At 36.4% G+C, this 27,075-nt stretch overlaps 1 protein-coding gene across 35 annotated transcripts in view; it reads left to right on the top strand.

Annotated features, from left to right (window-relative positions):
- The window catches only part of DTNA (dystrobrevin alpha), a 381,211-nt gene that overhangs the window by 164,698 nt on the left and 189,438 nt on the right, over positions 1-27,075 (top strand). For 33 of the 35 annotated variants that reach the window (XM_012447220.3, XM_064379287.1, XM_064379284.1 and 30 more), the window contains exon 2: positions 12,662-12,786. Coding sequence is in view for 16 of the 35 variants with exons in the window: in XM_064379274.1 (XP_064235344.1) it covers positions 12,662-12,786 (125 nt within the window). In the remaining 19 variants the exon portion in view is untranslated. Of the gene's footprint in view, positions 1-6,318; positions 6,437-12,661; positions 12,787-27,075 lie in introns of all 35 variants that reach the window. The other 2 variants (XM_064379277.1, XM_064379276.1) reach the window with 1 other exon arrangement.

Raw genomic sequence — 27,075 nt, 5'->3', positions numbered from 1 at the left:
CATTCTTGAGCTAAATCCCTACTTGGGCTGATTTCCCTGCTCCCTCTTTCTGGCCTTTTTTTTTTCCCCCCCCCAGAGTCTAATCTTCACTACTAGTAAAATTCCTTTGTGGTTCACATCTCACACATAATAGCCAGAGTCTGTTTTGCTAATTTTAATGAGATGAAGGATGAGTTTCACATAGATAAGTTTTCAATAAACAGGATGAATAAGCATTCAGCTAGTTGTTTTAGCATGTTTTCACCACTAGAGGGAGATAAAGGCACCTCTCCATCCACTGTTCCCCTCTCTTTGCCCCAAAATAGGAGATGACAGAGGTAAGTGCAGAGGATAATGGTGAGTGAGATCATAGAGGGAAATTAAGTTATATATTTGGAGAAATAAAAAATGTGGCAGCTTGGAAACCCTGCCAACAAGTTTTGTGTGGGCTACTCAGTTTGGGACAACATTCATAAATTGGAAAATTTCACGTAAATATCAGGATTTCCACCCTGACCTTGAAAATAGGAAGATGGGGCCACACTGTATCCATGCCTCTGTGTGGCAGAGGGGGCTTCTCTTTATAAATAGGGCACACACCCTTCAACTGTGTCACTATCACTCCCTATTTTTCTAACACTGAGATTAAATGGAAGGTGTTACTTATTATCAAGCTTGCATCATTTTGTTGTTGCTGTTAAGAACCAGGTTGTTTTTTCTTTTTGTACTCAGGTCAAAGATGGTAAAAAGAATAACATAGCAAGTAAGCCTATTGTAATTTCAAGGAAAATGAGAGAGAACATATTTCTTGGAGACAGTAAAAAATGTTCATTAGGGTAAAATATGTAGGTACAGTGTGACTGGTCTCCTTGACTTACAATTACCTATTTCCATCATTTATGTCAGCTAGATGTCCCTATGAGCTTAGAGTTGTATAGCATTCACCCAGTCTCTGCCAAGTGCTTGCTTATTGCCAAGTGCTTGCTTGTGAGAGTGCACATACCCATACACCCCACCCTTTACTTTCAAGACCATCTTCTTGAATTCAGTTTTCCACAGCAAGTGGTAAAATCTGGAGGGCTGAAATTAGGGCATGAGAAAATGTTCCAGGAAAGACATCCCTTGAGTGTTTGTTCTAGGCCCAAGGCAAAAGGGGTCCCAGTGACTCCTTGTGATCCAGCTTTCTGGTTGTAACATAACCATTATTAAATACCTGCTTCCCAAACATGATATGACAGGAAGAAGATCAGGGACTGGGCGATCCTAGAACCCAGTCAAATACCATTTCTCAGTTATCCCTACTAACCAATGACTGAGAAATGTCTCTCATGACTGACTACCCAAGGATTTGCAAAATTGACATGTGAGGGACAAAATCTCAATCTTAATACAGCAGGAAAAACATATCTGCATGTAGCTTGTACTCACAGAAGAATCATAGAACTAAAATTTGGATTTAGGTAGGATAAATTCCAACCCACAGTTGATATTATGATTTACTCATAGCATTGCTTCTTGATCTGAAAAAGAAATGATAATATAAATATTAGTAATGATAGTTAACATCTATTGAGTTGAAAGTTGTCAGGCACTGTGCTAAGTGATCGCCTTTAACCCTGAGGAAAAACTCCGTTATTAGTTCTTCCTAATCCTTAGGAGCAACTCTTCTAGACGTGTGAAAAATGGGTCTTGGAGTGGTTAAGTAACTTGCCCCATATACATAGACATTAAATCAGCAAAGAGACAAGATTTATTAAGGTGGCTGTGTATATTAGGAGAGATATATTAAGGTGCTTGAGTCAAGGCTCTTTTCAACCTCAGTTTTGTCTCGACCACTTTAATATATCCCCTTCCATTTAGGACAGTGGTTCTCAAAATGAAGACACTTTCTTGGGATTCTTGAGGTAAAAACTATTTTAGTAACAATTCTAACATATTATTTGCCTTATTCACTATGTGGGCATTTTGCACCATTATGATGGTGCAAAAGTAACAGTAAGTAAAACTGCTGGAACCTCATTACTAGAGGTTGAAGGCCGTGGCACCAAGCTCTACTGGTAGTTATATTTTTTCACTCCCATGCACTTCCGGTGAAGAACAAAGTAAGCAACAGCATGTTATTAAGTCTTGGGACTGTAAATGACATCAGTTTATCTATTTTTTTTTAATTTTTTATTTTTTGAGACAGGGTCTCAGTCTGTCACCCAAGCTGGAGTTCATTGGCACGATCGTGGCTCACTGCAGCCTTGACCCGCTGGGCTCAAGTGATCCTCCTGCCTTAGCTTCCTGAGTAGCTGGGACTACATACAGGTGCATGCCACCACACCTGGCTAATGTTTTCTTTTTTTGTAAAGACAAGGTCTTGGTATATCTTGCTATGCCCAGGCTGGTCTCGAACTTCCAGGCTCAAGCGATCCTCCTGCCTTGGCCTCCCAAAGTGTTGGAATTACAGGCATGAGCCACTGTGCCAGGCCACATCCTTTTAATAGTGCAAGGAAATGGAAGTACACATAAAGCACTTTTGAAATATGTTGAGGTGCAATAGTTATCTCCAAACATTGTTCAAGGTACAAGTGGAACTAGTCAGTTTTTCATAGAACATTTTTATTTGAAAGAACAATGGGCAGACAAGCTATGATTATTTCGGGAGGGGTATTTGGCAAATATTTTTTTGAAAATGAATGAAGTGAGCTTGTCACTTCAGAGAAAACAACTGATAGAAATTTCTGACAAAGATAAAATTCAAACTTTCAAGTAGAAATTAAAATTTTGAAAAGCCTGCATCTGCCACTGTAAGTTTGACAGCTTCTCAATACCTTTCTGATGAGACTTGTGGTGATATTAACAAAAGTAATTTTTTGTTAGTGAAAATAAAATATCAACATTTGAAAGATCTGCCTTACTAGGTGAGCCAACGTTTTACAAATGATAAGTTCATTTTGTTATAAAATTATATATAGCTTTTTTAAAAACTATATTAAGTATGAGACAGATAGTGGATTTTATGGTAATAGATTCTATGAAATTCATTGATATGTTTCAGATTCCACATTCCATTTTTAAGGAATAATTGCATGTTGAATTTTACTGTTTTATCAAAGAAAACTGTCCATAATAATCTGAAAGGCTATGAAAAGGCTCTACAATTTCAAACTACATATCTTTGTGAGATTGGAGTTTCTTCATATTTGCCAACCAAAACATTGCAACAGATTAAATGCAGAAGCAGATACGTAAATCTGGCTATCTTCCGTTAAGCCAGACATTAGGGGATTTCCAAAAAATGTAAAACCATGCTTAATTTATTGCCAAAATTTTGTTTCAGAAAATATTTCTGTTGTATTCAAAATCTATATGATTTATGTCACATGTAATGGGTTTATCATTGTCATGTAAATGAATTTATACATCACTTCTTTTAAGATGCTCCAATGACATGGTTTATTAAATCAATTTTAAACATATAATGAGAATCAAGAGGGGAAAGATGGGGTAGGTTAATGCACTTAGAATAGTATACAAGTGGGGTAAAAGGAACTGCAGCCTGAATGCTGGGTTATACGATGCCCATATGTCTTGTTTCTGCTACACCAGCCTTCCAAACTGGTAGTGTGGTTATGGGGTGAGAACAGGATTTGAGGAAGTGGCCTAACAAACAGGTGGAAGGTATCTGGGGGACAAACTTGCTCTATCACAGAGATACAAGGGCAAGTACACCTATCAATAGCTTTAGCTTTCCTTTAGCTTGCCAAGTAGCTTTGGGTTTTATTGGCAGTGAATTTATAAATATTTTTAAAGTTTATAAGTTTTCATTTCTAATAGGGTAAACATTGATAGGTATAACAAACATAAACAAAAACTCTTGGGGTCTTCAGAACAAAAAGTTTTAAAACCTCTGTTGTAGGATATGGGATCACATTTTTTAGCCCCAAAGTAGCATGGCAATTTATTGAACCAAATTAAATGATTTATCTTTTATCTTCTTTTTAAAAAAAATAAAAATAAATAAGATACTGATCCCCTCAGAGTCAGATGAAAATGCTAAGTCAGGCTCTCAGTAACCCGCAGGTGGCTCCTAAGGCATATGTCATAGGCAAGGCCACCAGTTAAGGTAGAAATACACCACTGAAGGGCAAGACCTGAACATTCTTTCCCAGAATTAGATGCTTCTGTCTTTTTATGATTTCCAGAAAAAATATCTCTTTGTCTAAGAAAACAACCACCCATATTTTGCACACAAGTGTTTTTTTCCTTAGGGAAACAAGATGTATATTACAAACAACAACAACAACAACAAAATATTAAGAATCTGATTTTCATGCCCAAGAGTTTGTCAATGAAATTGTGTCTAAATAACTCCTACATTTGCATACACATTTTTTATGAAAGCAGACTTTATGATTGGGGTTTAATGCATATTAGAGAAGAATGATGTTTAAAAAATGTGGAATTCCATATGCTTAGTACAAATTTAATTCAGAATATTTGTGGGAAGTATGGTACTCTGCATGCAAACGTTTTCTCTCCTCTCTGTTCACATTGTTTTTCATGTTACTAATGTAACTGATAGAGATCCTATGGAATCTTTTTTATTTTTCTTTTTTTGTTCTATATCTAGTTTTATAAAGTCTTATCTTTTCTTCCTTTATTTTTTCCTTCCTTCCTTCTTTTCTAATTGAACTTTACATCATAGTATCAACAGACATGTTTATACCAGATTACACTGTATCATTAGTCTCTTAGAAATGTTCAGTGGGCTTCTCTAACAAATGAATGCATGGAAATATATGAGCAAAATCATGATCACATAGTATCAGAGAGATTTCAATAGACTCTTTGGTGTACCTGCTTGTAGGTAATTACAAATTTGGCTTTTTAAAAACCAGTTAGACTAAACTTTGACACATTTTTACTTAACCAGCAAAATTCAATTTAATTCATTTTTTGGCCAATTTAGTGAGTGTAATGAGAAGCAGGAGACAGAAGACTGCACTTTGGTAAACATTTTTTTTGTCCTCATCAGCAAAAATATGTGAATCTTTCTGCCTTACTTGGAATTAATTTCAGCATGGAGAATGTAAAGGTTTAATGAGATCATCACTGTGGGGTGCCATTTGTCTATACTTGGTTTTAGGTGCATATTGCCCTACTTATATTCATAAAAGGAGATTTTCGTCTAAGAAAACCTGAGATACTTACATTTACTGATTATTTGTGAAAGTAAATACACAGTGGGACTCTCATTGGTTTCTCAATTATATTTTTTAAAAAGATACAAAATGGGCCGGGCGCGGTGGCTCACGCCTATAATCCCAGCACTTTGGGAGGCCAAGGCGGGTGGATCACAAGGTCGAGAGATCGAGACCATACTGGTCAACATGGTGAAACCCCGTCTCTACTAAAAATACAAAAAAAATTAGCTGGACATGGTGGCACGTGCCTGTAATCCCAGCTACTCAGGAGGCTGAAGCAGGAGAATTGCCTGAACCCAGGAGGCGGAGGTTGCGGTGAGCCGAGATCGCGCCATTGCACTCCAGCCTGGGTAACAAAAGCGAAACTCTGTCTCAAAAAAAAAGAAGAAGAAGAAGAAAAAGATACAAAATAAGATAATCACTCCCTTTAAAAGTGTATTCTAAGAAAGCAACTCTGATATTTTGGGATACCTGAGTTTTGTACAGTAGAGATTTCTACAACAAAATAAGCCTTAATATAAAAATAAAATAGTAACTACTGCTTTACCCTGAAATGCAGCTGACATGTGTTTTGTGTGAATGTGTGTATAAAGTACATGAAAAAAATAAAGGAGCATTCAGTCACTACTGATGTCACCTATCTTCATATATATCATATCCTTTAATGAGCAAGTTGAATAAAAATAATTTCATAGCCATAATCAGAGGAAGCATTCATGCTAAATATGTATAGATTGCTAATAGGACATAAAAAGTTTCAAATCCGAATACAAAATTATATATAGTTTACAGTCTCTCAACTACTTCCTTAAAAATAGTGTGGTATGTGTATATATGTACAGACATATGCCTGTGTGTGTGTATAACTGGAAGTAAATGTATAAAATCTTCATAGGGATTTCCTATGGGGTAGAATGTGGATGATACTAATTTTCTTCACAATTTGTCATATTTTTCACATTTCCTAAAAAGAAAGTTACTTTGATTTAAAAAATTTCACTTTAAAACTCCTTGTTTCTTGTTGTCTCTTGATCTATTTTTAATAAAACTTGATTTTTAGTAAATATTAGTATATAGGTCAATTATTTTCACATTTCTTTTGTTTTATTTGTTTGTTTGTTTGTTTTGTTTTGTTTTTTTGAGACAGGGTCTCACTTTGTCACCCAGGGTGGAGTGCAGTGGCACAGTCTTGGCTAACTATAGCCTCCACCTCCTGGCCTGAGGCGATCCTCCCACCTTAGACTTCCAAGCAGCTGGGACCACAGGTATGCACCACCAGGCCCAGCTAATTTTCTTTTTCCTTTCTTTCTTTCTTTTTTTTTTTTTTTTTTTTTGTCTCAACAAAATATCTGAGCTACTTAAGATTGTGATTAAGTAAACTTAATCATTAGGATTTTGTCGTGTTGCCCAAGCTGGTCTCGAACTCCTGGGCTCAAGTGATCTGCCTGCCTTGGCCTCTTTAAGTGCTAGGATTGCAGGCATGAGCCACCTTGCCTTTTAAAAATGCAAGTATTATCTCTATAAGCAACTGTCTTAACCTTGCAATATAATGCAACAGAAAAATACACAGAGCCAGTCCTTCAGAAAGAAAAAAACTGTTGCGCAAGAAACAGCTGAGAAGTCCTTTATAAACCACCTTCATTTTTCTCAGCACCTTTAAAACAGTTGACTGGATACCTAACTGAACTGATACTGACAGGCAGGCCATCATATTATTTCTTCAGTGTTCCTGAATGTCAGCAGGTCTTTGGCTCTGTGGCATGAAAAATTCTACATTCTTTGCTGAATGTATATATTGTTTCCTTTTGACAGCTATTTTGTCCAAATATTGTTCTCTCTGCTTTATCTTACTTTGATCTAAGTGATAAGGTACAACTTTTTATCCATGTCTATTGATGAAATACCAACAATAAAACCAAATTCTCTACTACTATCTTATACTTTTCAAATATCTTCTTGCTGTCTTGTTAATTTTTATCAGAGATAAGTATTAAAGTAGTCAACTGAAAAGTGAGGCACAGCAGTGGCCTGTATAGATACCCAGAATTATGAAGTACACACATCTTCCTGCAATCACTGGGCTGTGATTCGATGAAACAAATTATACATGCACAGCCCCTTCTGATATTAGATTAATTTCCCTGATTATGTGTCCAAAGATTTTAAAACTTCACAGAAATGAGGTTGCTGGCCAGCATAGGAGCAGATGCAGCCAGTCTCAGTGGCACTTTCCTTGGCACCCAGAATCCCTCATGGAAGAAGCCCGCCTGACTGTGATCTTGCCCTTCCACAAAGGTACCACACTGAATGTCACAGCCATAGTCCCTTTATTCTAGGGGCTTGAAGAAATAGGTTATACCCTTTATGGGAAATAAAGACATGTAAGACCTTCCTGCCTCTCATACTGAGCTCTGTGTCAACAAGAGCAAGTCCTTAAAATAGAGACGATGCCTAAGTGTCCACTAGCTCTAATTCTGTTTCCAGCTTTTAAGTGTCCAAAAAGGCCCATTTCCCAGCAGTCCTCTCCCTGACTCTGACTTAATATCCTTGTGCCTGGGGTGATTCTGGGTTTAGTCCAAGAGCCATGATTCCAAATCCATTTTACTACAGCTTTCTAAGACACTTTGAAGTTCTTAGGCCGATAATGAATAATCTGGTGAAATTATTTGAGTAAGTATATAATGCAACTCTGTATAGGAACCAGATGTGAAAACATGAGCTTCATGTTTGCTAACTGTTCCACCATCAATCATTTATTCAAACAAGCATTTAGCGATGATTGCTATTTATCATTAAAGATTATGTGCTAGAGATGATGAAGAAACAAGCAATAAGTCCCTGCCCAGAGTTGCACATACTCTTATAAAGGGATAAGAAAATTCACGGTAATTGTAAATGATACCAGGTGCTGCAATGAAAGACCTCCAAGAGTGGTATGGCAGCACTAAGGACTGGAATACAGAGAGGGTCTGAGAGCACAGCTGGGAGGTGCAAGAAGGAATTCACATGGCATATAGAGTGGGAGAAAGCTTCGGAAGGGAAGTTAGACTTGTTTTGTTCAACTTCAGAGGTCTGGATGGGGCCCGTGGTAAAATTATGGAATAGTATGAGGACTCAAAGGATCTTGAACCACCTACCAGGGTTCCTCAGCCTGGGTACTATCAACATTTTGGACTGGTTCATTATTTGGTTGGGGGTTAGGGTGCCATAGTCCTGTGAATTTTCAGATGTTCAGCACCATCCTGACCTGTACCTACTAGGTGCCAGTTGCACGTACCCACCCTGCACAACCAAAAATGTCTCCAGACATTGTCATATATCCACTGGGAGCAAAATCACCTTGATTGAGAACCACTGGACAAAAGTCATACCCTCAAAAGAAGTCCTGGAGGACACCGTTTTTTTTCCTCCTTTTAATATGTAGGCTGCCCATTCCTGAATAATGATGAAAGTAGCTAAAATTACTGCTTGGATTCCTTATATTTTCAGTGTTAATAAAATAACCATGAGTTCTTCAGATTGTGATGAAATTTTTTTAATGTCGTTCAAATTTACAGGGGTAAGTGAAAGGAAATTGAACCAAATATTTATAAGAAAAAGAAGACAAATTTTAAAATAAGAAAGACAGTATAATAGGATTTTTCTTTTACCACATTCCTGCTAGTTAATCTTGTATCTAACCCTACTTTGTTTCTTCTAAAGTGTATGTAAATAAAATCATCATCTAGAAGCTTTAATCTGACTTGCAAATCTTTGTGAGAAAAAAAATCCAAACTCGATAGATTTAAATTCGGTGACAACCAAAAATATACATTCATTCATACGTTTGTTTGTTCATGCAGTGAATTATTACTGCAGGCATACTGTGTGCCAGCCACCATTCTAAGCATCAGATGCACAACAATGAACAAAGTTCCTGCCTTTACAGAGCTATATTCTGGTGTGAAGAGATAATGAATAAATAATATATCAGGTAGTGGCAGTGCAGGGGAATATATCAAAATAAACAATAGAGAGTAAGAACGGAGTGCTATTTATGGTAGGAACATCAGTCTGAGCATAAATAGGAATAATAACATGAATGTTAACTCTTCTCCAGTCTAATATTTGGCTAGGTCCCACAGAATCTGGGTGGAGGGGACCACATATCCCAACTTGTGTATATGTTGTAATAAATGTGTAATAAACATATATGCTTTACCAAATCCCACTGCTACAAATGATTATTGAACTTCTATTTAAATTGATATCATTAGTATGAAGATCACTACCTTTTTAGGTGGCCCGTTCTGTTTTTGTGTCCTTCTACTTGAGGGGGCTCTCTTGTCAAGCAAAAATGTGCCTACTGCAACTTCCATCCAAACTATATACCTAAAATGCAGCACTCAAAATACATGAAATATTTATTTCTTTTATGGTCTAACTCCAATCCAGACCCTGGCTGAAAGCTTTTCTGGGAGCTTAGTAAAGGATACTGTATTTTTATTTTATAACATGACACTAAATTTTAATTTATAAACTTACAAGTTAGCCAACCTATAATTTAAGTTAGCTGACCTATAATTTAAGAATTTAAGAGAGAAAGGGCCAGGCACAGTGGTTCATGCCTATAATCCCAGCCTTTGGGAGGCTGAGGTAGGCGGATTGTTTGAGCTCAGATGTTCAAGACCAGCCTGGGCAACATAGCAAAACCTCATCTCTACAAAAAATACAAAAATTAGCCTAGTGTGATGGTGAGCACCTGTAGTTCCGGCTACTCAGGAAGATTGCTTGAGTTTGGGGAGTTTGAGGCTGCAGTGAGCCATGATCATGCCACTGTACCCAGTATGAGTGAGAGAGCAAGACCTTGTCTCAGAGAGAGAGAGAGAGAGAGAGAGCGGGAGAGGGAGAGAGGAGAAAGGTATCATTTTTATTCCCACCCAATGTTCATATGAGAATTTTGCTTTGCACACTTCCAGTAGGCTGCGGGAAGAGTAGAATAGGATTGATGCCTTTAATTCACTAGGGCTTGGGAGGCTGCCACCCTCAGGTGAAAAAAGAGTAGAAAGAATTGAGGGTATTTAGCTCTGTATACTCTGCAGTTGCCATGCAGGAATAGAAGCCAAGGGATGGATCTGCCTCCAGATTAGACAACTAACTTCTTTTAATCACTATCTGTGATATATGGGGTGAAATGGGGCTTCTTCTTTGTGGAGGAGAAACAGAAGAATCTAAAGCTGGCTTGTGATCAGGATACCACCCAAGGTGTAACTTTTATTAATCATAGATCCTGATCAATATGTCAACCTGGACCACCTGTGGGGTACTTTAACACAGTGTCTCTATCTGAGCATTGTTTAGGCTCCCTCCAAATCTTTTGCAGTCTGGAGTAACCCACTGGACCTGGACAAAAAAAAAGAAATATGCAAATAATCCTTCCCAAAATTGTCAAATACAACACAAGCAACAACCAGCAGGAAAATCCCGAGAGATCCCTAGGACAATACCAAGTGATTTCTTGAGTGATTCTGCATCGCCAGATAGAGCTGGATATAAATTTATCTATGTATGCTCACTTTATTATATACATAGATACAGCCTTAGGTGAACGTATAATACATAAGATTGTATAAGATTTTCATTTATTTCCGGGTGCTGTGGCTTAGAGAGCTGTGTTTATGAGGAGATATAATATTTTAATATATAACTTATTTTCAGATGCATAGGTCTAATCTATTCCAACTCCAATTTTTTTTAAAAAATAATAGCATGTGCTTTAAGAAACAAGACATATCTGAAAGTATTACTGTTGTAATAAAACATTTAATTCAAAGAATGTCAAACACATGTATGTGCCTAGAATCATAGCACAGGGAAAGACTATTGGATACGAATGTCACAGAATAGTGGTTAATTGTGTAGTGAAAATCTCTTTATATCATATTAAATTGTATTAGGCCATTCTCACATTACTAGAAAAGAACTCCCTGAGACTGGGTAATTTATAAAAGAAAGAGGTATGATTGACTCTGTTCCACACGACTGGGGAGGCCTCAGGAAACTTACAGTCATGGTGGAAGTGGAAGCCAACACATACTTCACATGGCAGGAAGAGAGAGAAGTACCGAGCAAAGGGGAAAAAACTCCTATGCTATCACAAGAACAGCATGGGGGTAACATCCCCCAGGAGTCAATTATCTCCTACTCGGCCTTTCCCATGATATGTGGGAATTATGGGAACTACAATTCAAGATGAGATTTGGGTGGGGACACAGCAAAACGATATCATAAAGAGGCCTCATGTAATAATGAACATGTCTGAGGACTTAGATAAGAGGAAGGGGAAGATTTTGTTATAGCATTTTCTTTATGTACTTCAAATCACAGGAAGCCTGAAGCCAGTCATGACAGCTAAAATAATTACTGTGGTCATTTTAGATAACCTGGGTTGGGAGAGGAAAGCACTAGGTGGGAGTCAGAAGCAGAGAGTACCCATCACCCAGCAGATGTGCAGAGCTGTGTTCCTTTCATCCCTTCCCTTTCTACCCCCACTGCCTCCAGATGCCTGTCCTTTTTACTTTACTGTATCCCTTCTCCCCACACTTTTCCTCATTCTTAACATGAGATTTCCTAAGCTTCAAATATTTCTGCCTCAAGCCATCTGGCACCTGGGATAGTAACACCCTGCCAGTGTGTTCACAGGGAGACGCAAAGAGGAAAGGGTGAGGAGGAAGAGAACACTGAGGATGGCTGATTGAGGGCAGATGATGAGTGTAGTGCCTGGGTCACTCCCAGGCTAGGGTCGGGAATCTCAGGCATTGGGGTGGGCAGTCTAGGGTTTGTCTCTTTCTCAGAAGGGAAAAGCTTATAAAATCATTAAGCTTAGTTAAGAAACTTTAACAGTCAATCTTGTGAAATATTTATAATGTATATGTTATTACTGTACAACATAATCATATGGATTATTAAGTAACATTAGGTTGCCTTTGTAGTCTACTCTTATAGAATATCTGCTTATGACTACTCAGGCTCAAACCATTAGAGGAAATGTGGATCTGAGGACTCTGATCTTAGCAGTATTTTCCTTGGCTTTAGTAAAAAAGTATGGCAATATAATATTCCATAAAACTATTTAGAAAACAAAGAAAGTTCCGTGTTTTCCTATTTCTGGTTTTTTAATCAACTAAAACCATAGAGCTATATCAGGAACCCAAGTTTCCAGGCCACTCTCTATCATTAACCAGCTTTTAAATCTTGGATGATCACTTCATCATGCTGGGAGTCATTGTCCTCATCTGTAAAATGACTTCTACCATAAATGTCTACTATTTTAAATATTTCTTATACTAAATGAAAAGCAAGGTTCTAAATTGCATACATTATTAATAGAGGATAAGGGAATTTATAAAATATCATATGTTCTAGATCTGCCAATTCTGGCTTCCTGTTTCTGTAATAAATATTGAAGTGTGAATTGCTTAGCTAAATAAAAGTCTACTTTCTCATTGCAGATAAATAGGATTTACCAATCCCTGGATGAAGTGCTTGGGAAGTCTTTAAGTGCCATAATCAGCTGCCATTTCAAAGAATATAGATGGTTTTGGAAAGTTCATGCTGTCCCTTCATTGAATTTTAGGTGAGTGTGTTTAAGACAAAGAACTTAAGATGAATATTGAACTGTTTCTCTTTAAAGTACTCCTCTCCTTTACATGAAAAGAAAAAGGATTTAAATATTATCAAATTATAATTTGATAATATTTATTTAGCCATCTTGCTCTGCTAATGAGGCAGAGCAAGATGGCTAAATGAATATTATTAATGCTTTACAGTTTCATACCTTTACTGCAGTTCCAGACAAGGCAAGACTTACTCTCTGTATCTTTTGTTTATTTATTGTTATTATTATTATCAGAAAACATCTGAACTATGAACTATATAACATAGAGATTGTTGTGACCATCTCTTCCTGGTTTTTATTAAGCAAATGCCATACTACTTCATTCTATTCTAAAGGTTATATAATTTGTAAAATGTAAAATGTATTTAATATCAGAGTAATAAACCAGAATGAAACAAAATTTTTGATGGCATAAACTGAATGAAAATTTGATGGTGATATTGTGGTTTAGTCACTAACAAATCTGTGTGTGAGATAGGGATACCATTTCAGATGCTGCTTATTGGGGGATTTTGCTTAGAATTAAAAGTAGGGCATGGTTAAGGGCAGGTGCACTAAATTTTTAAACTGCTACGTACAATTAAACAAATACAACACTCACATTAAGGTTTGTTTTGTCTGACCATAAAATGGATGAATAAATACATTTTACATCATCATATGTCATCACCCTTCTGTGTTAGAAAAGACAAAAGCCTACAGATTGGTGCTTTAATATTAGTCTGATATATGCCATCGCCATTTTTAGCAGAATAGAGGGGAATGGAGAAAGTGAGTGGTGGTCACATTGAGGGTATTGTGTGGCTTTCCACCTCCTCCTAAGTCTAGTTTTCAAAGTGTGGCTTTATTATGTGATTTGAAGAAAGGTGATCTTTAGAACACCAGCATATACCTATTAACAATTCTAATAAAATAATGCAGTGGACAGAGCATTGGCCACAATCTAAATCTAATCTGAAAGGCAGGGATGCTTCCTTAATACTTTTTATTAACTTCAAAATAATGGTGAATAATGCTTTCATAAACTTACGGGTGTATAAATTTGGTTTATCGAGATTGGATGTAGAACTCAAATGGTGATTTTATTTATTTACAAGATGTGTGTTGAATGCGGTTCCCAGAAGCTAACTTGGTGCCCATCGAAAATACCAGTAAATCAATTTGCCTAGTGTAACAGTTACTCTAGAAGAAAAAAATGAAAATGAAAAACTTATTTTCTTAACCTTTTATTTTCCACCTGTGCCCATCTGTACCTGTTGCTACCTTCAGGGCCATTCCTTGCCCTGCCCTGCCTCTGTTTGTTCCACAGGAACTGACCTTATGGGCTATAAATAACAATAAATTTTCCAGCCAGAGCCTCCCCTCCCCTCTCACTCCTTAGCTCCAGCTTCTTCCCGTGACCTTGAACCCTGAACCCCATTAACACCACTTCTTCCCTTTTGTCCCTTGAGAATCATGAGTGATAGTGCCTTTGGCTTCCTGAGCCTGCTAATCTTCAATTTGTTTCCCTATTCCCAATTTAGCTTCTCAATTCTTTCATCTTTATAACCATTTCCTTGTATTAAAGTCCATTATTTTAAATATTTAGAATGGTTTCTCTTTTCTTGGTTGAATCCTAACTAATCCATCAAACTGCATTAATTTCTTCCAAAATTATTGGAAGAAAAACAAATATGGATTACTTGCTTCTCAAGAAAGCAAATGATTCCTAGGAAATTAAATGAAATGTAAATGTAAAGTTGGACAGGGTGTTTTTTACTTTCAAAATGCTTTACTAAGACATTGAGATATAATATACATACAAAAAGTTCACAAGTAAGTGTATATCTCGATGAATTTTTACAAAGTGTGTACTTCCAATCAGATCAAGAAGTAGATTACCAGTGCCCCCAGAAGTCCTGCTCATGTGACCTTCCATAGAGGTCACTCCTTCCACAGAGAAAACCATCGTCATGGCTTAGATGACCATTAACTAATTTTGCCTATTCTAAAACTTCATCTAGCGGAATCATACAGTGTGTTATTTATTTATTTAGTAAAATTTATTTTAGAGCAATTTAGGTCACCCAAAAAATTGAGTGGAAAGTACAGAGAGTTTTTATATATCCCCTTACATACACACACACACCACACACACTATAAGCATCCTCCATCAGAGTGGTATATTTGTTACTATCAATGAACCTACATTAATCCATCATCACCTGAAGTCCATAGTTTATATTCGGGTACATTCTTGGCTTTATATATTATTTGGGCTTTGACAAATGCGTAAATGACATATATCCTCCACTGTGTTAATAGTGGTTTAATCACTAGGCCGGGCGCGGTGGCTCAAGCCTGTAATCCCAGCACTTTGGGAGGCCGAGGCGGGTGGATCACGAGGTCAAGAGATCGAGACCATCCTGGTCAACATGGTGAAACCCCGTGTCTACTAATACAAAAAATTAGCTGGGCATGGTGACGTGTGCCTGTAATCCCAGCTACTCAGGAGGCTGAGGCAGGAGAATTGCCTGAACCCAGGAGGCGGAGGTTGCGGTGAGCCAAGATCGCACCATTGCACTCCAGCCTGGGTAACGAGCGAAACTCCGTCTCAAAAAAAAAAAAAAAAAAAATCACTAATAAATCTGTGTGTGAGATAGGGATAACATTTTAATCGCTGCTTGTTGGGAGATTTTGCTTAGAATTAAAAGTAGGGCATGGTTAAGGACAGGTGCACTTAATTTTTAAACTGCTATGTACTCTGTATCATACATATGTGTCATATATTCTGTATCATACAGAAGTTTCACTGCACTAAAAATCCTCTGTGCTCTGCCCATTCATCCCTTCCCCTGATCTCACCCTCATCTTTTTACTGGCTCCATAGTTTTATCTTTTCCAAAATGTCATATAGTTTAAATCATACAGTGTGTAGCCTTTTCAGGTTGACCTGTTTCACCCAGTAATAAGCATTTAAGTCTCTTCCATGACTTTTCATGCTTGATAGTTCATTTTGTTTCAATGTTGAATAATATTCCACTGCCTGAATGTACCATATTTAATTTATCTATTCACCTATTGGAAGACATTTTTATTGCTTCCACGTTTTGGAAATTATGAATAAAGCTGCTATAAACATCCTGTGTAGGTTTTGTGTAGACATAAATTTTCAACTCATTTGGGTAAATATTTTAGGTTGATACAAAAGTAATTGCAGTTTTTGCCATTACTTTTAATTACTTTTGCCATTATTTTAATGGCAAAACCTGCAATTACTTTTGCACTAACCTAATATCAAGGAGTTTGATAGCTGGATCATAGGATACAAATATGTTTAGTTTTGTAAGAAACTGCCAAACTGTCTTCCAAGGTAATTGTACCATTTTACATTTCCACCAGCAACAAATAAGTGTCCTATTGCTTCATGTCCCCTCCAGCATTTGCTGTTGTCAGTGTTTTGGAATTTGGCCATTCTAACAGGTGGATACTTGCGATTTTAATTAGAAGTTTACTAATGATGTTGAACATCTTCATATGCTTGCTTTCTATCTCTTCTTTGATGAGGTGACTGTTTAGATCTTTGGCCCACTTTTTAATTGGGTTGTTTCCTTATTGTTGAGTGTGTTTCCTTATTGTTGAGTGTTAAAAGTTCTTTGTATATTTTGGCTAATAATCCTTTATCACATGGGTCTTTTGAAAATATTTTATCTGTGTCTTGTCTTGTAATTCCCTTGAAGGTTTTTTTTTAAAGAAACTGAAAAAAATTAAACTTAATATATTTAAAACCATATCCTCAGCTATACAATATTGTAGCATTAATTTGCTGCTGTTAACAAAATCATTGTCAAGTTTTACATTTTGCATTATCAAATTAATGGAAAGATTTTAAAATTTTCAGATATATCCCAAATATTTTTATTTTTAAAATATCTTCATTTAACAAACTTCAGTATGTACAGTATAAGAACTTCGTAGGATATTAGTCTCATTCCAGCATTCACATTTAAATCTAAAGCTTCTGATTTTTACTTTATTATGGTTCTTTTCATCTACAGTTGAGAGATCTGACCTCTCTATTTTAGTAATGGTTGTCTGCTACTTGAAGATGCCTTATGATCTGAACATTTCAAATTTCCTACAATAAATAGATACTGGATATATTGGAAAGCAATGTGATCAGGATCCCAGTTTCTGTATTTCTTGATAACTAAACAATTCACTCTGTCTCAACAATTCAATTCACTCTCAAGAGCTTCCTTGGTATTAAAGTTGCTTTTCACTTAATCATTTTGGTACTTCACTTAGTTATTTTAAATGGAAGTGCCTTGCTATTTTCATTTCCTTCTCATTTATTTATGTGGACATGTTCCTTTTCAATCTTTTTTCAGAGGTCATCTCGACTGCTCATCTGTCCATTTTAATGTACTGTGGTTGGACTCTGAAGGACGTGGTGTTCCTTCTACCAACAATTTTCATCTATTCAACCAAAGTTAATGTTGAACCTGCAATGCCTAATTTAGAATCCTTTCAGACAATGTGCAAATGCCTTCATGAGCAGAATTTCTAAAACTCCTTCATCCTAAAGCTGGGAGACACAGGAATAAGGAACTTTATGATATAGTTTAAGACAGTGAATAACTGATGGTGCCAGTACAAGTCTTCCCCTTAGTTTGGTACAGCTCTAAAAATTCTAATCAATCATTAACATTTCTCTCCAGCTTATGGAAATGGGATTTTATAAAATTATTCCTTTAAAAAAGTACCCTTGAGAAGGAAAATGCATCCATTAATTATATATACTGCACAACATGTAAATCTAATGAATTAGCAAAGAAGAGACCCCTGAAACAATGGTACAAACATTCATCTTTGGAAGATTTGGTATACATATGTGAGAGGGACTACTGAAATTATCTCATTGACTTTATGGGTGGGTCGAGGGAAACACCTGAAATCAAAGGGAACTCAGGCTGAACATATCTTAATGTCATGTTGGGGAGAGAGGGGTGGAAAGAGTGGAGGTATTAGTCCTTACAATAATGAACAACATTGTGATAGGAGATATATATATATATATATATATATATATATATATATATATATACACACACACTTACATACAGAATGTGCAGGTTTGTTACATAGGTATACATGTGCCATGGTGGTTTGCTGCACCCATCAACCCATCATCTGCATTAAGTATTTCTCCTAATGTCATCCCTCTACTAGTCCCCCACACACTAACAGGCCTTGGTATGTTATGCTCTCCTCCCTATGCCCATATGTTTTCATTGTTCAGCTCCCTCTTATAAGTGAGAACATGTGGTGTTTGGTTTTCTGTTCCTGTGTTAGTTCGCTGAGGACGATGGTTTCCAACTTCATCCATGTCCCTGCAAAGGACATAAACTCATCCTTTGCTGTGGCTGCACAATATTCCATGGTATGTATGTACCTCATTTTCTTTATCCAGTCTAATATTGATGGGCATTTGGGTTGGTTTCAAGTCTTTGCTACTGGGAATAGTACTGCAATAAATATACATGTGCATGTGTTTTTATAGTATAATGATTTATAATCTTATGGGTACATATCCAGTAATGGGATTGCTGTGTCAAATCGTATTTCTAGTTCTAGATTTTTGAGGAATGACTGCACTGGCTTCCACAATGGTTGAACTAATTTACACTCCCACCAACTATGTAAAAGTGTTCCTATTTCTCTACATCCTCTCCAGCATCTGTTGTTTCCTGACTTTTTAATGATAGCCATTCTAACTGGTGTGAGATGGTATCTCATTGTGGTTCTGATTTGCATTTCTCTAATGACCAGTGTTCATGAGCATTTTTTCATATGTTTGTTGGCTGCATAAATGTCTTCTTTTGAGAAGTGTTTGTTCATATCCTTCACCCAGTTTTTGATGGGGTTTGTTTGTTTTTTTCCTGTAAATTTGTTTAAGTTCCTTGTAGATTCTAGATATTAGCCTTTTGGTAGATGGATAGGTTGCAAAATATTCTCCCATTCTGTACATTGCCTGTTCACTGTGATGATAGCTTCTTTTGCTGTGTGGAAGCTCTTTAGTTTAATTAGATTCCGATGGTCAATTTTGGCTTTTGTTGCCATTGCTTTTGGTGTTTTTTAATCATGAAATCTTTGCCCATGCTGACATATGTCCTAATTGGTATTACCTAGGTTTACTTCTAGGGTTTTCATGGTTTTAGGTCTTACATGTAAGTCTTTAATCTATCTTGAGTTAATTTTTGTCTAAGGCATAAGGAAGGAGTCCAGAGTCAGTTTTCTGCATATGGCTAGCTAGTTTTCCCAACACAATTTATTAAAAAGTGAATCATTTCCCCATTGCTTGTTTTTGTCAGGTTTGTCAAAGATCAGATGGTTGTTGATGTGTGGTGTTATTTCTGAGGTCTCTGTTTTGTTCCATTGGTCTATATATCTGTTTTGGTGCCGGTACCATGTTGCTTTTGTTACTGTAGCCTAGTAGATAGTTTGAACTCAGGGAGCGTGATGCCTCCAGCTTTGTTCTTTTTGTTAGGATTGTCTTGGCTATACACGCTCTTTTATGGTTCCATATGAAATTTAAAGTAGTTTTTTCTAATTCTGTGAAGAAAGTCAATGGTAGCTTGATGAGAATAGCATTGAATCTGTAAATTACTTTGGGCAGTATGGCCATTTTCATGATATTGATTCTTCCTAACCATGAGCATGGAATATTTTTCCATCTGTTTGTGTCCTCTCTGTTCCTTGAGCAGTAGTTTGTAGTTCTCCTTGAAGAGGTCACATCCCTTGTAAGTTGTATTCCTACATATTTTATTCTCCTTGTAGCAATTGTGAATGAGGGCTTGCTCATGACTTGGTTCTCTGTTTGCCTATTATTGGTGTATAGGAATGCTTCTGATTTTTGCACATTGATTTTGTATGCTGAGACTTTGCTGAAGTTGCTTTTCAGCTTAAGGAAGTTTTAGGCTGAGATGATGGGGTTTTCTAAATATACAATCATGTTATCTGCAAACAGGGACAATTTGACTTCCTCTTTTCCTATTTAAATACCCTTTATTTCTTTCTCTTGCCTGATTGCTGTGTGCAGAACTTTCAATAATCTGTTGAACAGGAGTGGTGAGAGAGGGCATTCTTGTCTTCGGCCAGTTTTCAAAGGGAATGCTTTCAGCTTTTTCCCATTCAGTATGATATTGGCTGTGAGTTTGTCATAAATAGTTCTTATTATTTTGAGATATGTTCCATCAATGCCTAGTTTATTGACTTTTTAGCATGAAGCGGTGTTGAATTTTATCGAGGGCCTTTTTTGCATCTATTGAGATAATCATGTGGTTTTTGTCATTGGTTCTGTTTATGTGATGGATTATTTATTGATTTGTGTATGTTGAACCAGCTCTGCATTTAAGGGATAAAGCCAACTTGATTGTGGTGGATAGGCTTTTTAATGTACTGCTGGATTTGGTTTGCCAGTATTTTATTGAGGATTTTCACATCGATGTTCATCAGGGATATTGGCCTGAAATTTTCTTTTTTGTTGTCGTTGTGTCTTTGCTGGGTATCAGGATGATGCTGGCCTCATAAAATGAGTTAGGGAAGAGTCCTTCTTTTTTACGGTTTGGAATCATTTCAGAAGGAATAGTACCTGCTCCTCTTTGTACCACTGGTAGAATTTAGCTATGAATTGGGTTTTTTTTTTATTATTAATTACTGACTCAATCTCAGAATTTGTAATTGATCTATTCAGGGATTTTACTTCTTCCTGGTTTAGTCTTGGGAGGGTGTATATGTCCCAGAATGTATCTATTTCTTCTAGATTTTCTAGTTTATTTCCATAGAGGTGTTTATAGTCTTCTCTGATGGTAGTTTGTATTTCTGTGGGATCAGTGGTGATCTCCTCTTTATCATTTTTTATTATGTCTATTTAATTCTTCTCTCTTTTCTTCTTTATTAGTCTGGCTAGCAGTCTATCTATTTCATTGATCTTTTCAAAAAACCAGTTTCTGGATTCATTGATTTTTTTGAAAGGATTTATCATATCTCTATTTCCTTTATTTCTGCTTTGATCTTAGTTATTTCTTGTCTCTGCTAGTTTTGAATTTGCTCTTGCTTCTTTGGTTCTTTTAATTGTGACGTTAGGGTGTCAGTTTTAGATATTTCCCACTTTCCCCTGTGGTCACTTAGTGCTGTAAATTTTCCTCTACACACTGCTTTAAATGTGTCCCAGAGATTCTGGTACATTGTGTCTTTGTTCTCATTGGTTTCAAAGAACTTATTTATTTCTGCCTTAATTTCGTCATTTATCATGTAGTCATTCAGAAATAGGTTGTTCAGTTTCCATGTAGCTGTGCAGTTTTGAATGAGTTTCCTAATCCTGAGTTCTAATTTGATTGCACTGAGGTCTGAGAGACTGTTATGATTTCTGTTCTTTTGCATTTGCTGAGGAGTGTTTTACTTACAATTATGTGGTCAATTTTAGAATAAGTGCTCTGTAGTGCTGAGAAGAATATATTCTGTGGATTTAGGGTGGAGAGTTCTGTAGATGTCTATTAGGTCTGCTTGGTCCAGAGCCGAGTTCAAGTCCTGAATATCCTTGTTAATTTTCTGTCTCATTGATGTGTCTAATATTGACAGAGGGGTGTTAAAGTCTCCCACTATTATTGTGTGGGAGTCTTAACTGTCTTTGCAGGTCTCTAAGAGCTTGCTTTATGAATCTGGGTGCTCCTGTATTAGGTGCATATATATTTAGGATAGTTAGCCCTTCTTGTTGCATTGATCCCTTTACCATTATGTAATGCCCTTCTTTGTCTTTTTTATCTTTGTTGGTTTAAAGTCTGTTTTATCAGTGACTAGCACTGTTTTATCAGTGCTTTTTTTAATTTTTTTTTCTTTCCATTTGCTTGGTAAATCTTCCTCCATCCTTTTATTTTGAACTTATGTGTGTCTTTCCACGAGATGGGTCTCTTGAATAGAGCACACCAATAGGTCTTGGATCTTTATCCAATTTGCCAGTCTGTGCCTTTTAATTGGGGCATTTAGCCCATTTACATTTAAGGTTAATGTTGTTATGTGTGATTTTGATCCTATCATTATGATGCTAGCTGGTTATTTTGCCCGTTAGTTGATGCAGTTTCTTCATAGTGTTGATGGCCTTTACATTTTGATTTGTTATTACAGTGATCAGTACCAGTTTTTCCTTTCCATATTTAGTGCTTCCTTCAGGAGTTCTTGTAAGGCAGGCCTGGTCGTGACAAAATCCCCAAGTATTTGCCTGTCTGTAAAGGAATTTATTTCTGTTTAATTTATGAAACTTAGTTTGGCTAGATATGAAATTCTGGTTTGAAAATATTTTTCTTTAAGAATGTTGAATATTGGTCCCCTCTCTCTTCTAGCTTGTAGGGTTTCTGCAGAGAGATCTGCTGTTAATCTGATAGGCTTCCCTTTGTGGGTAAACTGACCATTCTCTGGCTGCCCTTAACATTTTTTCCTTCATTTCAACCCTGGTGAATCTGATGTATATGTATTTTGGGGTTTCTTTTCTCGAGGAGTATCTTTGTGGTGTTCTCTTTATTTCCTGAATTTGAATGTTAGCCTGCCTTGTTAGGTTGGGGAAGTTCTCCTGGATAATATTCTGAAGGGTATTTTCCAACTTGGTTCCATTCTCCCTGTTACTTTTGGGTACACAAGTCAACATAGGTTTGGTCTTTTCACCTAGTGAAAAGGGGTCAGGGAACTCCCTCCCCCAGCGAAGACTGGGGAAAAGCGTAGTGTCTGTGTTGAATAGCACCATCCCTCATGGCTTTCCTTAGCTAGGGGAGAGAGTTCCCTAACCCCTTGCACTTCCTGGGTAAGGCAACACCCCACCCTGCTTCTGCTTGCCCTCTTTGGGCTGCACCCACTGTCTAACCAGTACCAATTGAGATCAACTCGGTACCTCAATTGGAAATGCAGAAATCGCCCACCTTCTGTGTTGGTCTCACTGGAAACTGCAGACTGGAGCTGTTCCTATTCAGCCATCTTGCCACGATGGGAGATTTTAAATAACTTGTTCCCAAGTAGTTCAGGCAGGTGCTTTTAATCATGATGTAATCTCAAGTACTTCTGCTGAACCACAGATTATGATGTGAGAAAGCCCAAATGTGTTTAAATGCAGAAATCATCTTTTATTCATCTTTGTATCCCTGGAAACTAGCACAGTGCTTGGCACACTGTTAATACTTTCTAAATAAATGGCTGGTGAATAAAGGCAAAGGCACAAAGCAATGCTGACTAATGCTGACTGAGTTTTTATTTTATGCAAGAAATTGTTCTATATTCTCCCTTTTATGCCTAAACAACTCTGTGACATAGGCACTATTATTATCTCCTTTTTTAAGGACTAGGAAACTCGGGTCCACAGAAGTTAAATAACCTGCCTGAGGTTAAGTAAGTTGAGGGTCAAAATTCAAATCCAGACAGCCTGGGTTCAGAGCCTGAGAATCTAATTATGATGATCCATGGCCTCTTAGATAAAATAATCACCAAGTGATTTTAAAACACAGAAGCAACATTGTGTGTTATTTAAAAAGTTCTGTCACTTCAGTGTACACCTGTAATAACAGGCCTGCCCAAATCATGAACATGCACTGTGAACAGAAATTCCCTCTTTTCTGTGTTCTTCCTCCCCTTTCCTTTTAAAACATGACTGGCTAAACTAACTTTCTAATTTATATTCAGATCTCATCATTTACATTCTTCAGTGATTCGTTCTATTACAAATATTCTGTTGCTGCTTTAACAAGATTTGCTTAAGGATGTATAATCTTGAGAAAATTACTTAACCTCTCTGAGCATCAGTGGACCAACCTGGAAATATGAGCCTATTTCATTTCAAGGACTAGGAAACAATACCTATAAAATGAAGCACAATGGAGTCCCTGATACATCGCATGTGGGAAACGAGCAGTTGAAAATATCATCTAAGTATTCGCATCCGCTTTGGTTTCATAGCCAGCACTGACTGCCCCATCCAAACAAAATCTGTGTCCTGTATTCCTTAGCATGTCATAATACTGGTACAATGGACCTCTTGGGTCTCACTGCCTATCTTTGCTCCCCATCAGCTGATATTTGCTAATAAAGGAACATTTTACCTTTCCCAAGCCATGCTCTTTGTTCCTTTACTTTTGCACATGCTAATTCTTCTGCCTAGACACCCCTCCCATCTACAGCCCTCCCTAAATCCCCCTCACCCACATGCACTCATGTACTCTTGCATGACTTGCAATATGCTAGTCATCTTTCAAGATCCATCACAGCTGTTGTTGTTACACTTTCACTAAAGTTATTGATGAACTTCTCATAGATCATAGTTATGTGTCCTATCTATAAATGCACATAGTCCTTTGAGGTATTTTTTGGAGATCAGCACCTAATGTAGACAACAGAAAGAACATCAACCTTCATTATCACTCACAGCACCATGTTGTAACTTCTCATGTTATTTTTCTCTCTTTCTTCTGAATTTTTCATCAAAGACAAATGCCAAGTCTCTTCTCCTCTTTGAAGTTCCTATACCAAGTTCAGAAGTAGTCTTCCTTTCCAGTTTTTGAATCACATATGGAAGGTCATATTTTGAGATATATTTGAGTGCTTTGAGTGTAGTTAAGATCATAATACTTTATCAGCCATTAGAAGTAAAAGAAGAGCTCCCTTCAAGGAAGGAAACCTCCCAGAGGGATCTGTGGTACTCTGTGCCAAGCACCAAAGCAGACGCTCCATGAACATTATTTTATTTAATCTTCATAATAACCCTGTAAATTACCTATTATTATCCTTGTTATTCAGAGAAAAAAACTAGGGCTCCAATAGTTTAGCTAACTTGCCAATGTTGTATTTCTGGTAAGTGGCAGAATAAGAATATTAGATCTTTCCACTGCCACAAACCACCACTCTAAAAGAGCTTTCCAATTTAATCCTATAAGAAGAATGTGTATGTTAGATAGTGTTAAAAATTTTCCATTTAAAACATTTCCTGAGGAGCAAGCTATTTATAACGGCACAGATCTTTCCTCACTGGCAAATAAGTTTATGTTTACTAAAATTGGCATTATTTCTGTTCAACAAAGGTTTAAAAGATATAGCACCTTGTGGTTCTGCAACCTACTTATATACAAAATCTCCTTTATTGAAGTGTACATAAGTCTGGAAATGATGGTATCTAAAGCTGTAGACTGATAGAATTTTAGTGCTAAATGTTATCTAGAATTACCACTGGAGGTGGAGTTTCTTTAAGGCAAGAGTTTCTGTCTCTCTTCCTTTTTTCTCCTTAAGACCATTTATGAAATAAATATTTATGACTAGTTATAAAAGGATTTGTTTAGAATACAAAAAAAAAAATTTTCCTGGACATAGTGATACTATTAGCACTTCTTAAAGAAGTACATAAACATGTTCTGAAATTTTTGCATAAGAATAATTATATGAATAAACTCAAAATTAAATTTAATTGCAAAAATCAACATCTATAGAGAAGGGTTCCTTCCTTTTTTGAAAAATCTTAAGGATGCATAGACAGCACTTATATGTATAATGATCATTCATTCATTTTTTAAACATATATTGCATGTTTCCTATGTTCCCTGGCTCTATGTTAGGCACCTGGGAGTCTGAGATAAATAAAGTATAATTATTTAAAGTAATATCCTAGTTATATTTGCTGTAGATTATATCATAGAATCATAGAATATCATAGAATTGAAGCACTCAGAAAGGATATTTCAGATCATGTGGCCCAGACCTCCTAATTTTTGTTTTGAGGAAATTAAAGACCAGAGAGCTTAAGTACTACCCCAATAATTAGCAGCAAAGCCACAGCTCAGACATGTCTGAGTCTCCTACTACCCAGCTCCTCTCTACTGTATAAAACTAGCCAATATTTCTATATGCTTGAATATATTTTCCCCCAAGAGATGATTCCAAGTCTAAGGAGAAAAGACTGAAATAATAAAGTTGATTTTTGCTTTAAATATAATACATAGACGTAGATTTATGATTCATCAAGTATTTATTGAGAATTAACTAAATATCAGGAACTTTTTAAGGAGCTGGACATATGTCTGAGAAAAACAGAAATGTCTTTCTAGACCACATGCTTACCATCGCGTGTGTGTGGGTGTGTGTGTGCGCGCGCGCGCACGCATGTGCGAGTGCGCGAGTGTATATATAAAACCCTAGCCTAAAGGCACTAAACTGCCCTTTAATCAGAATATTAAAATAGCCTAGGCAATGGCAGGCATAATGTAATGCTAAAAAATGGCAACTAAAGTGATTATAACATATTTATATTTATATTTGTTTCTTTTAAAAAATATAAAACAATGTAATCCATAAGCACCTTATATATTACACTGAAAAGATACATGTATATGTCTTTGGTCTACTACTGTTACATGAATAACTTGTTTTATGACTGTTTCCTATTAAACATTTCAGAAGTGGAAAATAATTTTTTAAAATCTCAGTATTTATCTACACTGCTATATCTCTTTGAGTAATATAAACACACAGCATTTTAGAAAACAATGAGAAGTCTGTTCACATTCCCAGCCTATGTTCCTGACATTATCTTTTGTTTGTTAATTGCCCCTTTACTTCCCTGGAAGAGATCTGCAGGATACTGTTTACCTTTTCATAAATATGATTTTTAAAACTATGTTATCACAAGAATGGATGGAGCAATGTTTTTCCATCAAAAACTAGAATTCTGATGGGTTTACAAAAGTTAATAATAATGTGTTTTAATATTAGTGCATTCTTAGTAATGACAATTTACTATTTGAACTTGTATTTTAGCCATCAACTGATTTTTGTCACTTTCAAAATGCAAATATTAAGTCTGTACAGAGTTTATTTCAGCAAAATCTTAAACTGTAAATTTAATAGTTTTAAACTAGAAGCAGATAAATAATGTAGTTCTAAATTTTGTCTATTTCTAACAATTCTGTAACTATAGGCTAGAAATTTTACTGCACTTGTGTCTGTGTGTAATATGCCTTCAGACTCAGATAAATACTTGCAGTGTTTTTACTTCCAATCCTAGTTGGACAAATAAGGTGGCTGTCTTTTTTCTTTTTTATGAACGGGTTTTTATTATTATATCATGTCTCCCTAATGTATATAAACAGCTCTAGTATCACATGATTTCCCTTCTGAAGTTGAATTTCTTCCCAGGGTAGTAGCATTCACAAAGCATATATTTAGCAGCAAAACAGCACTAGT

This window comes from Aotus nancymaae, unplaced genomic scaffold, assembly GCF_030222135.1.
Source record: "Aotus nancymaae isolate 86718 unplaced genomic scaffold, 86718_ANA_hifiasm-v0.15.2.pri h1tg000020l, whole genome shotgun sequence".
In the NCBI taxonomy this organism is placed as follows: domain Eukaryota; kingdom Metazoa; phylum Chordata; class Mammalia; order Primates; family Aotidae; genus Aotus; species Aotus nancymaae.
The sequence above is the reverse complement of the archived record's forward strand: the minus strand, read 5'-3'. Positions and strand labels throughout refer to the sequence as shown.